General features: G+C 45.0%; 1 protein-coding gene and 1 pseudogene across 3 annotated transcripts in view; one reads left to right on the forward strand and one right to left on the reverse strand.

The window, feature by feature from the left end:
• The window catches only part of CPN1 (carboxypeptidase N subunit 1), a 30,670-nt gene extending 17,824 nt beyond the window's left edge, over positions 1–12,846 (reverse strand). The window contains exons 1-2 of one of the 3 annotated variants that reach the window (XM_047762158.1): positions 12,355–12,846; positions 6,526–6,722 (exon numbers count right to left, since the gene is read on the reverse strand). In XM_047762158.1, coding sequence (XP_047618114.1) covers positions 6,526–6,722; positions 12,355–12,574 — 417 coding nt within the window. In that variant the 5' untranslated portion in view covers positions 12,575–12,846. Of the gene's footprint in view, positions 1–6,525; positions 6,723–10,085; positions 10,230–12,354 lie in introns of those variants that run through there. The other 2 variants (XM_047762159.1, XM_047762160.1) reach the window with 2 other exon arrangements.
• Positions 7,673–8,053, forward strand: LOC125116199 (uncharacterized protein C11orf98-like; annotated as a pseudogene).
• Positions 12,847–13,307: the final 461 nt, after the last annotated feature.

The raw sequence follows: 13,307 nt of genomic DNA on the forward strand, positions 1-13,307 counted from the left end.
GCAATGCTGGATCCTTAACCCAATGAGTGAGGCCAGGGATCGAACCCATGTCCTCATGGATGCTAGTCGGTTTCGTTAACCACTGAGCCACGGCGATAACTCTGAAAGATGAAAGTTTCATACTGATTCCTCTATCTAAAGAACACTGTATAGTTCTATTTCTGCATTAGTTTGATCTATCAAATGATATCACATTTTCTTCAACTCATCCTAAGTCCCAGGGGCATGGTTTCCCTGTAGACCATGTGCTGAAGGTAGAGATCTCAGGAGAAGGTCTAACAAAAGGAGGACGTTGCAGAATAATGGGAAACCCTACTTTTTTTTGTCTTTTTGCTATTTCTTGGGCCGCTTCCACAGCATATGGAGGTCCCCAGGCTAGGGGTCTAATCGGAGCTGTAGCCGCCGGCCTACGCCAGAGCCACAGCAATGCGGGATCTGAGCCACGACGGCAACCTACACCACAGCTCTTGGCAACGCTGGATCCTTAACCCACTGAGCAAGGCCAGGGACCGAACCTGCAACCTCATGGTTCCTACTTGGATTCGTTAACCACTGCGCCACTATGGGAACTCCTGGAAATCCTACTTAAAAAAAAATTTATTTAATCAGAATGGTAAGGAATATGCAGCAAGAAAGTACACTTTTTCAGTTATATAGATATATTTCAGATTATTGTCCATTATAGGTTATTACAAGGTATTGAATATAGTTCCCTGTGCTCTACAGTAAATCCTTGTTGTTTGATCTATTTTACGTATCATAGTTTGTATCTGTTTATCTCAAATTCTTGATTTATCCCTCCCCTCTCCCTTTCCCCTTTGGTAATCATAAATTTGTTTTCTATCTGTAAGTCTGCTTCTGTTTTGCATATAGATTCACTTATATTTTTTTCTTTTTCTTTTTAAAATGGCCACACCTGTCGCATATGGAAGTTCCCAAGTTCCCAGGCTTGGAGTCGAACTGCAGCTACAGCTGCCGGCCTAAACCACAGCCACAGTCACATGGGATCCAAGCTGCTTTTGTGACTTACACCACAGCTCAGGGCAACGCTGGATGCTTAACCCAGTGAACAAGGCCATGGATCGAACCCACAGCCTCATGGCTACTGGTCAGGTTCTTAACCCACTGAGCTGTGATAGGTACTCCTCTAACTTACTTCACTTAGTCTGATATTCTCAAAGTCCATCCATGTTGCTGCAAATGGCAATATTCCATTCTTTTTTATGACTGAGTAATATTCCAGCCATAAGCAGACAATTATTTATTTTCTTAAACCAACTGTCTATTGATGGGCACTTTGGTTCTTTACATGTTTTGGCTACTATGAATAGCACTGCTATGAGCATTGGGTATATGTATCTTTTCAAGTAAATTTTCATCTTTTCTAGATAGATGCCTAGGAATGGGATTGCTGGATCATATGGTAGCTCTATTTTCAGTTTCTTAAGGAACCTCTGTACTGTCTTCCACAGTGGCTGTACCAAATTACATTTCCACCAACAGTGTAGAAGGGAGGGAACCCCTATTTTTTAAAAACAGCTTAATTGAGATATAGCTTACATACCATAACATTCCCTCATTATATGTGTACAATTCAATGCATTTTAGCATGCTTACAGATTGTACAACCATTCCCACAATTTGAGAATATTTCTATCGTCCTGAAAAGAAACCTCACGCCTATTTGCAGTCACTCTAATTTTTACTCCAGCCCTAGGTAATCACTTTCTGTCTCTATGGATTTGCCTTTCTGGACATTTTGATAAGTGGGATATATATAGTGTGTTAGGCTTTTTTCACTGGGCAGAATGTTTTTGAGGTTCCCCCATGTTGTAGGATGTATCAGTACTTCAATCCCTTTTATTTCCAAATAATTCCACTACATGGATTTAACACATTTTGTTTATCCACTCACCAGTTAATAGACTGTATAAGTTTCCTAGGGCTGCTGTAACAAATTACCACAAGGCTAGAGTCTGAAATCAAGAGGTTAGCAGGGGCATGCTCTCTGAATGCTTTAGAGAAAGATCCTTTGACTCTTCCAGTTTCTGGTGGCTGTTGGCAATCCTTGGTGTTCCTCGGCTTCTAGAAGCATCACTGCAATCTATACTTCCGTCTTTACATGGCCTTCTCCCCCCTGTGTTGTGTCTCTGAAACAAATGGCTTTCTTCTTATAAGGACACCAGTCACAGCTGTCTTACTCTCCCTAATCCACTATGACTTCATTTAAACATCATTGCATAGGCAAAGACCCTGTTTCTAAATAAGATCACATTCACAGGTTCCAGGTAGACATGTACTGGAGGGGCCCAGAGGGATACTATGAAACTCTTTATACGGTTTGCTTCTACTTTTTGGCTATTGTGAATAATGCTGTCATGAACATTTGTGTACAAGTGTTTGTGTGAACACATGTTTTCATTTCTAGTTATCTAATAGTAGGGATTGCTGGATCATAAGGTAAGCTCATACTTAACTTTTTCAGAACCTGCTAAACTGTTTTCTAAGGCAGAAACCACCCCTGTGCCCCCCTCTTTATTTGTTTGTCCCTTAAGATCCATGAGCAATAACAACTTCCTGGATCCCTTAATCTCTCTCTGCTCACATTTCACATTTCATCATGTATTCATGCATTCATTCATCCATTTAATCAGTCCACATCTATTTCAGTCCTTCAAAGCCTTCTGGCAGATGCTAAGGAAAGAGATGGGACATTATGCTAGCTTTCTAGGAATTCATGGTATATGTGGGGAGATAGATATATACAAAAATACTTAAAATACATGACATAGTGGAATAGAGATGAGGTCACGAGCCCTTGCACAACTGAAATTCAATTTGATATTCTGTTTGGTCTTAGAGCAAGGAAACAGTGTCCACTGAAGCCCTGTGGACTGGGAGCGGGGAGCCTAAACTGGTGGCCGGTCCTGGAAGCAGAGGAACAGTGGGTCCTAGAATGATGATGATGTACCACTACCACTCTCATATTTTTCTAAGAACTCTTTATTATTCTCGGGTTTCTCTATTTTTCATGGCATTGTGTCATATTTTATTCTTAGATCTCCTTAAGAACATTTTTTGACACTCTCTTAAGTTTCCTATATCAATTTTGTTCCAGTGGAAAACATTTATATGACTTTTTCCATTTGGAGTTTGATTTTTCACTCCAATGAGGTAATGATTTTCCTTATGCTCACAGGGGTCTCCTCTGCTTGCTCATGTATAACCATGGGACTCATAACAGTCCATATTAACAGTTATGATAATTTACCTGTCAGCTGGAGTTCCCGTCATGGTGCAGCGGGAACCAAGCATCAAACTAGGAACCATGAGGTTGAGGGTTCGATCCCTGGCCTCGCTCAGTGGGTTAAGGATCCAGAGTTGCCATGAGTTGTGGTATAGGTCACAGATGTGGCTCGGATCTGGTGTTGCTGTGTGTAGGCCAGCGGCTACAGCTCCGATTTGACCCCTAGCCTGGGAACCTCCATATGCCATGGGTGTGGCCCTAAAAAGACAAAAAGACAACAACAAAAAAATTTACCTGTCAGTCAACTTACTACTCACACTGGGTCATTAGTCAGGCTGGTAGGTAAGGACTTCCCTTAACAGAAAGATCCCATGAACAGGGTTAGCTTATTAGTTTCCTATTACAGGGCAATTATAAATGACCATAACCTTAGTGGCTTAAACTTGCACTATCTAGATCTTACAGTTTTGGAGGTCAGAAAACAGAAAGGGGTCTCACAAAACTAAAATCAAGGTATCAGCAGGGCTGTGTTCCTTCTGAAGTCTTAGAGGAATCTGTTTCCTGACTTTTCCAGCTTCTAGCCAGACATGTTCCCTGACTCATGCATGGTCCCTTCTTTCATCCTCAAAGCCAGCAGCATAACGTCTTCAAATCTCTCTTTGACGATGATTTTCTGTCTCCCTCTTCCACATTTCAAGGACCCCTGTGATTGGTTACACTGGACCCACCCAAATAATCCAGGATATTTTAAGGTCCATTGATGAACAACCTTAATTCTGTCTGTAACCTTTGCCACGTAACCTAACATATTCACAGGTTCCACGAATTAGGACTTGATCATCTTTGGGAGATGGAGCAATATTATTCTGCCTTACCTACAGGTAGCTTCACATTTTGGTGGCCAGGCAGGTCTTCCCTAGGTAGCCATATGGACAGGTTTCCTCTGGGTATGGCAGGTATCTCTGGGAGTTTGAGAACCTGATGGGTCCTCTCTTGGGTTCAGGTTCAAGATCTGCTCCCCTTGAACTCGTACATAGCAGGTGAGCAGAGGTGACTGGCTCCCCAGAGATGGCTCTAGGATGCAGTGGGCTGGCAGGGTATTCCCCACTTCCCCCTCCCCGACCTCATCCCCAAAAGGATGTGGGCAGGTCTGAGGTGCTTCTCCAGTCTCCCCATGGCAATTCAGGGAAGGACCACTAGGACAGCAGCCAGGCTGGGTTCTCCCCCGCACCCCTTTCGAATTGGCCTGCTCTTTTGGAAACTCAAGTCTTGAGGCACATTAATGTCCACCTCTCTGATTTCCAGTGTGTGTGTGGGGTAATGGGGACTATGTTTTCTTTTTTCATTTGTTGAGTCACGTCCGCAGGAGACTGTAAGACTGAAAGGGTCAGATTTGCATTTGGTTCAATATCTTGGCTCCATTTCCCACTCTGCTTCTCCTCACCCCCCAGCCCTATCCTCAAGCAGGTTTAAAATGGGATGGGCTATTAGAGGAGAGATGCTGTGGGGTTCTAACTTGTATGGGACGGAGCCCCACTAGTATAGGTCAGATTCATGAAATCAGAGCATGGAGGGTGGTTGCCAGAGGCTGGGAGGAGGGGAAATGAGAAGTTACTAGCAAAGGGGCATCAAGTGTTTTTTTTTTTTTTAAACCTTTATTATTTATATATATATATATATATATATATATATATATTTATTTATTTATTGCCTTTTCTAGGGCCACTCCCGTGGCATATGGAGGTTCCCAGGCTAGGGGTCTAATCGGAGCTGTAGCTGCCGGCCTACACCATGGCCATGGCAACGTGGGATCTGAGCTGTGTCTGTGACCTATACCACAGCTCATGGCAATGCCAGATCCTTAACCCACTGAGCAAGGCCAGGGATCGAACCGGCAACCTCATGGTTCCTAGTCGGATTCGTTAAACACTGCGCCACGACGGGAACTCCAGCATCAAGTTTTGATTGAACAGGATAGATAAATTCTGCAGATCAGCTGTACAAAGTTGTACTTACAGTCAACAATACTGTACTGGGCACTTAAAAACTTTGTTAAGAGGGTAGCTCTCATTTTGGGTGCTCTTACCACAATAAAACAAAATTTTAAAAAGTAAAAGTACTACATTATAAGTCAACTGTGCTTCAGTTTTTAAAAAAGTGGTGGTTTAGTCTTAAACACAAAAAGACTTTCTAGACTACTCTCAAACATATTTTTATGTTTGTTTGTTTTTGCTTTTTTAGGGCCATACCCAAGGCATAGGGAGGTTCCGGAGCTAAGGGTCAAATCGGAGCTACAGGTGCTGGCCTACGCCAGAGCCACAGCCACGCCAGATCCGAGCTGTGTCTGCGACCTACTCCCCAGCTCATGGCAATGCTGGATCCTTAGCACACTGAGTAAGGCCAGGGATCGAACCCACAACCTCATGGTTCCTAGTCAGATTCATTTCTGCTGCACCCACAACAGGAACTCCTCAAACATATTTTTAAGTGGGAAAGAAACCTCTTTAATTTATACCCCCCTCCAAAAAAACCCTCCAAACAAACCAGGTTTAAACACAGTTTTAAAGGAATACATCCATGTTTACTGCAGATGCCTGGCTTCATTCCTGAGAATTCTAATTCAGTAGACTGTCGTGGGGGATGGGGGGACCTACACCTGATACACAGCCACAAAAGAATTGCTGATTTAACGTCAGGCACACTGATACTTTGAATTTTTGTTAGGAAATAAAGTGAAAGCCCATAAACATTTTTTCTTATCTGCCCCCTCCAAAATGTGACTCTAAAATAATTAAAAAGCTGATAAAGGAAAAAAACCACTACAGAAATATAATAAAGAATCTAGAACTAACCCACCTCCTTGCAATTCTGAGAAAAGCTCCTTCTTTCTCTTTTCCCCCCAAACACAAATGGAAGTATAGTGTGTGAGGAAGCAGAATATTTAGGGTTTGAAGCTAAAAGTTTGGGGAAGAAGGGCTATTTTGCAACATCCCTTCACACCTGTTTAGTATTTCCCAGTTGACCACGTGTGGTCCCTGCTATTGCCCCATCGACACTCACAATGACATGGAGAGGTAAACTGGAAAGCCGCCTTGGAGGGAAGCAGAGCGCAGAGAGAACCCGTATCCATTGCTTAGGGCACTACAGGGCTGAAGCCAAGACTTCATACTTTCTCAGGTTTTTGCTCTATCACATCGTGGCCTTGTCCCCTGGCTTTTCCTTGCTGCCTAAGAGGGCTCTGCTCTCCGCAGGGCCTACCCCTCCCCTGGGCTCCGTACCTGGGCAGCGGCCACCTCGTAGCCATCAGGGTTCATGGACGGCAGGATGTGAATGCGCGTGCTCTCCACCAGCTGGATGATCCGCTGGTTCCCGTTTCGGAACTCCTCACACAGGAACTCCGACAGCTGCAGCAGCAGCTCGCGGCCCAGCACCTCATTGCCGTGCATGTTCCCCACATACTTGACTTCTGGTTCCACTGCCAGCGGGAGAAACAGACATAGGGAGATTTTTTAAAAAGTTGGGGGAAGTTTGCAAGCGCCAGTGATTCCTAACAATGCAAAGGGTTGTTCTTTTTGTCAGTAATGAATAAAAGAAAGCCTCATGCTATTGTTAGGTCTTTTCTGATAATCCATGTGCCTCCTTTGAACAAACTGCAACTACAAATGCTATCAAAATTCATGCCAGGGATAAAAATGTCTACTATTTATTGAACCCCTTCTGTGTACTAGGCATTTATGTTCTTGCGAATCTTCAAGGAAACCTGTGAAGCAGGCATTATTAGCCTTAGGATGAGGGTCCTGAGAAGGAGTTCAGTAACTTATCAGAGGTCATCCAGCTGATTAATAACAGGGAGTACCTGTCGTGGCTCAGTGGTTAATGAATCCGACTAGGAATCATGAGGTTGCGGGTTCAATCCTTGGCCTTGCTCAGTGGGTTGAGGATCTGGCATTGCCGTGAGCTGTGGTGTGGGTCACAGAGGCGGCTCAGATCCTGCATGGCTGTGCCTCTGGTGTAGGCTGGCAGCTACAGCTCTAATTGGGCCCCTAGCCTGGGAACCTCCATATGCCGCAGGAGCAGCCCTAGAAAAGGCAAAAAGACAAAAAGACAAAAAAAAAAAGGGGGGGGGAATCAAAGCCAAGGTGGCACGGAGGTAGCTTGATGCCTCTCAGAGACAAATCTTTTCAGGATAAGGATGGTATTTTCCCAAGATCTGCTGGCCTAAAGTTCTCTAGGTTATAGCACCACAGTTCTTAATCATACCAGTTGAAAATTTAATTTTCCTCATTCTCAGGAAACTAAAATCTCCCCTCATATCTGAGAATGCTGTGTCTTGAGACACAGAGTAGGAAGGAGTCTACATGTGTTGCATTCCTAAGTCTTTTCTTTGGCTGTGTTAACTGTTCGGTTGAAGTAAGAAGTGAGGTCATGAGCACAACCAGGAGTGCTCCGGGTGGGAAAATCAACCGGCCCCAGATGGAGCTCAAGAAGCTGTTCAAGCAACGGTGGGTGTTGAGCCGGAAGCAGTGACTGAAGCACCGTGTGGTCAGAGTCGTGATAGTGGAAGGGCTGATCACACGGCACCACCTCAGGAAGCGGGCGTCCAGGGCACATGTCAACATTCCTCCATCTGGGAAGAAGTGCAGAAAACTCCTCCAGCAGATCTGGCTTGCCCAGAAAGAGAAAGCAGCAATGGAAGTGGAAGCCCTCTATGAACTAGCTAGCACTAGAAATTCAGAGCCAAAATTGAAAACGAAGACAAAAGCCCCCCAGGATGTAGACATGGAGGACCTCACAAATCAGAGCTGAATTGCACACCCCTCGCGCCAAAAGATTCTCAGCTGGAGACAGGAGAAGACTCCATGGTCGTTTCAAAGGACTTTGGAGAAGGCGTTGCTCCTTTTCACTCTCCCCAGGGTCCTCTTCCCGGATGGCCTAGTGACCTGACGTGAAGGGGTGTACTGAGAGGAAGAGGGTGGAAAAGAAAGATTGGAGAGGGAGGGGGGGTCCTGGTCAGTCTGCTCTATTCGTAATAAAGCCCTAGAGTTCTCACTGAAAAAACAAACAAAAGAAGTGAGGTCATGAAAAGAGCCTCGAGAATCACTTAAAGAAAATCATTCCTGGAGTTCCCACTGTGGCACGCTGGGATTGTTGGCGTCTTGGGAGCATTGGGAGGCAGCTTCGATCCCCAGCCTGCACAGCGGATTAAGGATCTGGTGTTGCCGCAGCTACAGCTTAGATCCAACTGTGGCTCAGATCAGATCCCGGGCCTGGAAACTCCATGTGCTGGAGGAAGGTCGGGCGGGGGGGGGGAAGGAAAATCATTCTTGTCTCCTTTGAAAAGGAAGGAGAAAAGCTCTTTCCAAGTGAGTTACCTTCCACCCAACACTCTCCTGCCTCCATAACTTTTCTGAGTCTCTACCTCTTCATCACCGCATGTCTAAGTCCCCCTCACTGTCCTCCTAGGCTCAGTTCAAATGCTCCTTACTCCACCAAGCCATCCGAGTTTTCCTTGCTGGGAGAGAACTCGCTGTTGAATGTCCCTGTGATGACACTTAAACCTCCGACTGTGAGTTTTGCCTAATTTGGTACATGTCCTATTTCCTTTCCTTTGGACCTGGACTTTGAAATGTATGCCATTTTTAATTTTCTTTAGGATACAATCCATTGTTATTTATCTTGGTAAAGCTATAGCAGTCTTTCCCAAAGGCATGTCTATAACCCATAAGGATTGTATGGTAGATTTTCCATCATGTGCATCCTTTAATTTTTGCATATTTCTTTCCTCTTACTATGTCTTGCTTACTTTTCTTGTTAGGTTATCTCTTCTTTTAGAAAGGATGGTGACAGATGGAAGGTAGCATTCTTCAACATCCTTGCTCAGCAAAATAAAATTTGGAAAATATATTTTAGTCCCCTCGAATCTCTCTTATTCACTAAAAATTGTATATATATGTAAGTGTGTCTGTTTAACGTCTGTGAAATCCAAAAGTCTGGGAATCACGGTGCTATAGATCACCTAGCAAAGTGCTTTGCTCTTAGCAGGTGCTCTATGTAAAATGCGTTTGTCTCTACTTTCCATAAATCCAGAATATAGCCACATCTCCTAACAACCACTGCCGTCATTCTGGTTCAAGCCCTCGCATTCAAGTGCCTGGATTATTACAATAAATCTCCTACTTGAACTCCTTGCATCTGCCCAGCCATTCAAATATATTCTCCTGAGTCAGCAGTTGGCAAACTTTTCCTGTAAAGAACCAGACAGTAAATCCTTTGGGCTTCATAGACTATTGCACCTTTTTTTTTTTTTTTTGTCGTTTTGCCTTTTCTAGGGCTGCACCCACAGCATATGGAGGTTCCCAGGCTAGGGGTCCAATCTGAGCTATAGCCGCCAACCTACACCACAGCCACAGCAACTCGGGATCCAAGCTGCGTCTGCGATCTACACCACAGCTCACGGCAACGCTGGATCCTTAACCCCACTGAGCAAGGCCAGGGATCGAACCTGCAACCTCATGGTTCCTAGTCGGATTCGTTAACCACTGAACTCCTGGACTATTGTGTCTTTGTTGAAGGCACTCAGTGCTTCCCGTGAAAACAGACATAGATGATACAAAAACAAATGGGTATGACTGTGTTTCTGGGAAACTTTATTTACTAAGACAGGTAGCTGGTCCTCAAGGTTCTAGTTTGCTGACCCTTGTTCTGAGAGATCTTTTAAAAATTTGAGTAAGATCATGCACTCTTCTGCTTAAAACCCTCCAGTGGCTTCTCACTTCACTCAGAGCAGAAACCAAAACTTCTGCAAAGGCCTGTCAGGCCCCATGGGAACGCCTCCTACCTTAGACTCCCGACAGCTCTGCTGACCTGGCTTTTCCACGGTTCACTCTGCCGAAGCCACAGGGGCCTCCTTGATCCTCACACACGCCAAGCACAGTCCTGCTCCTCCTCTGTCTGCAGTGTTTTCCTTCCCAATATCAATATGGCACCTCCATCACGTGCTCAAAAAACACCTCAAACGTTTCCTAAAAAGCAACAACCCCATCCCCCCACTCAACCCACAATCCTCCGCGACTCCCCCTTTCTCTTTCCTGGTTTCTTTTTCTCAGTGGCACTTATTTTCTTTTTTTTCTTTTTTTTTTTTAATTTTCGTCAGATGCTCTTTTATTTTTTAATTTTTTTATTTATTTTATTTTTTGTCTTTTTGCCATTTCTTGGACCGCTCCTGCGGCATATGGAGGTTCCCAGGCTAGGGGTCTAATCAGAGCTGTAGCTGCCAGCCTACGCCAGAGCCACAGCAACGCAGGATCCGAGCCGCGTCTGCGACCTACACCACAGCTCACGGCAACGCCGGATCGTTAACCCACTGAGCAAGGGTAGGGATCGAACCCGGAACCTCATGGTTCCTAGTCGGATTCGTTAACCACTGCACCACAGCGGGAACTCCTCAGTGGCACTTATTTTCATCTGATATAACACATATTTTACTTAGTTGCCTATTTATCGCCAGCCTTACGCTGCTAGAATGAAGCCCTGAAGGCAGGGTCTCTGTGGTCTATTCAGAGTCTATCAAAGCGCTGGAGTAAATAATCAGGAATATCTGTGGGATAATTAAGGAATGAATGAAAGGAATGAATGGATGGACAGCTAAAGTACAGAGAAAAGAGGGATTAGGGAGTCAGAAGAGCAGGAAAAAGCTTCAGGAAAAGCCTTCGATGCTAGAAAGCAGAGGAGCCACCAAGGAAGGGGCATGGAGTGAGGGGCTAAGCCTCAAGGTTCATTAGCACCCACAAGCTGCCACAATGAACACACAACCCGAGCAAAAGCAGTGCTTGCTCTGCAAGCACAGCTTCAAAGCAAAGCCCTGCCCTCACCTCGCCTTCCCTGAGCCAGTCTCCCACCCCTGCACTGCACCTGCCCTCCCCACTGGCCACGTAATATTCTGAAACTGTCATGGACAGAATCCACTGGGTGTGAAGTTGTCATTGAAGATTTTTAAGCAAGGGAGAGAGGGGATTAAATCCATATTTGGGCGTCTGGCATCTGGGTCTTAAACGAAAGGTTTGGAGAGTGGTGGCAGTTAAGAGTTAGGGGAACAGTCCGAAGCCTCGAGCAAGAATTTAGCCAGGTGGTAATGGGATTTGGGCTGGAGGGAAGGGTGTGGAAGTGGAGAGGAAAAGAGAGATTTGAGGGTGACAGTTTGAAGGAGGAACTGACATACCTGAATGTCACAACTGCTGTAAATGAAGCCGTAAGGAATGAGAAACAAATGTCCATCAATAAACAAACAGTGGGACATAACCATGCAACCATGGACTATTATGCAGCACGTAACAATAACGTAGATCTACATTTAGAGACACAGATACTATTCATCAAAGACTATGAGATGAGAAAAGCAAGTATAATATGATTCCATTTTTATATAAAACTATGTATGTGTGTGTTTGAGGGAGGTGGCTTAAACATGCATAGAAGAAAGTCTAGAAGAATATGCATCAATATGTCAACAACGGTCAGCTGTGAGTGGCGGGATTATGGTGAGGTTTTTTTTTTTCTTATCTAACTGCTATTTTTATCTAAACATGGATTCCTTGTATAATAGAGACAATCTAGCAAAAAAGAATGAAATGAATATCCCAGACCTCAAACTCTCTCCAGGACCCCATACCCTTACCATACTGTCATTCCCCAAAGGGATACCCTTAAACTCTTGTACGTTTCCTGGCAGAACTAGAAGGGCTGGTCCTCCTGAGGCATTAGCTAGGGGCGGGCAGAAGAGGAGCCAAAAGGGAGAAAGAAGGGTAACGGGAGGGAAAGCACGGGGGATGGGATGGAAGCAGGGAGCGAGACTCACCTTTTACCAATAAGGTCTTGAGCAAACAGAACCCAAGGAGGAGGAACAGACTGGAGCCTGCCTTGGGCTTGGAGCCCCCCAGAGGCAGGGGCCTTTTGAGGGCTAAGCTAGGAAATATGTGGCCCAGGCTGAGGAGGTGGTGATACACAATGGGGGAAGGAGTCCACAGACTCCCCGGACACTACCCCAGTTACCGGATTGGGAAGGGAAGGGTCCTACCCCCCACAAACTTGAAGACCTGCTCAAGGCTTACAGGGCTCGTGGTTTCCAGGGTAGTCACTGAATTCCAGCACGTAGAGGTGTCTCCCCTTCACGCTGCGCCCGATGCTGTAAACCCGAGTGATATAGGGGCATTCGTTGTGCACCTTGTACAGCATTCGCACGAGGTCATCATAGCGGTGGTGGCGAAAGGTCACCGGGGCAACCAACTTGAAGAGAAGGAGGTGGAGGAAGATTGCGACCAGGTCTGACATCTTGCTGGGCTTTTTCAGAGAGTCACTAAAACGGACCCCACTTCTTCCACTAACCAGTCAGAATCCGAGGGCCAAGCTCGTCCTAGTTTCCCCTCCAGTAAACACCCGTGTAATGGGACCCAGGAAAGAAAGTTCAAAACGGTCTCTCCTGAGCCAGAAATTATTTGTGTGGCTCTGGAATAGCTGCTCACCTCCCCTCCCCCATCGCTCTGCCTCTCCTAATCCCCGAAAACCCTTTGAAAGGTTTTTGCACTTACCCAGATTGGGCAGTTTCACTGATTCTGGTTTACTGATTAACTGGATTGTAAACAGACTTCAATAAATAGTTGCTTATAACCCTTTGATTCCCAGAGAATTTTGAGAAACTTGGCCTGTCCTTGTGCCCTATTTTAAAGCACAGAGAGGAGTATTAAAATAGAGTACTTTGTTCTTTTGATTCACCCTGCATCCTATCTTTCTGAAGCATGGCTCTGTCTTGGCCCTTTTCTCCTCAAACATCTTTCAACTGATACCACTGAGAAAATGAAAAGATGAGCCACAGGTTGGAAGAAAACAATTGCCACTCATATATCTGACAATATATCCAGAATAAATCAAGAACTCTTACAACCCAATTTAAAAGTGGGCACAAGCTCCCAAAGCAACAGAAATAAAAGCAAAAAGAAACCAGTGGGACCTAATCAAACCAACAAACTTTTGCACAGCAAAGGAAACCAAAAAGAAAACAAAAAGA

The sequence above is a fragment of the Phacochoerus africanus genome, chromosome 15 (genome assembly GCF_016906955.1).
Source record: "Phacochoerus africanus isolate WHEZ1 chromosome 15, ROS_Pafr_v1, whole genome shotgun sequence".
In the NCBI taxonomy this organism is placed as follows: Eukaryota; Metazoa; Chordata; class Mammalia; order Artiodactyla; family Suidae; genus Phacochoerus; species Phacochoerus africanus.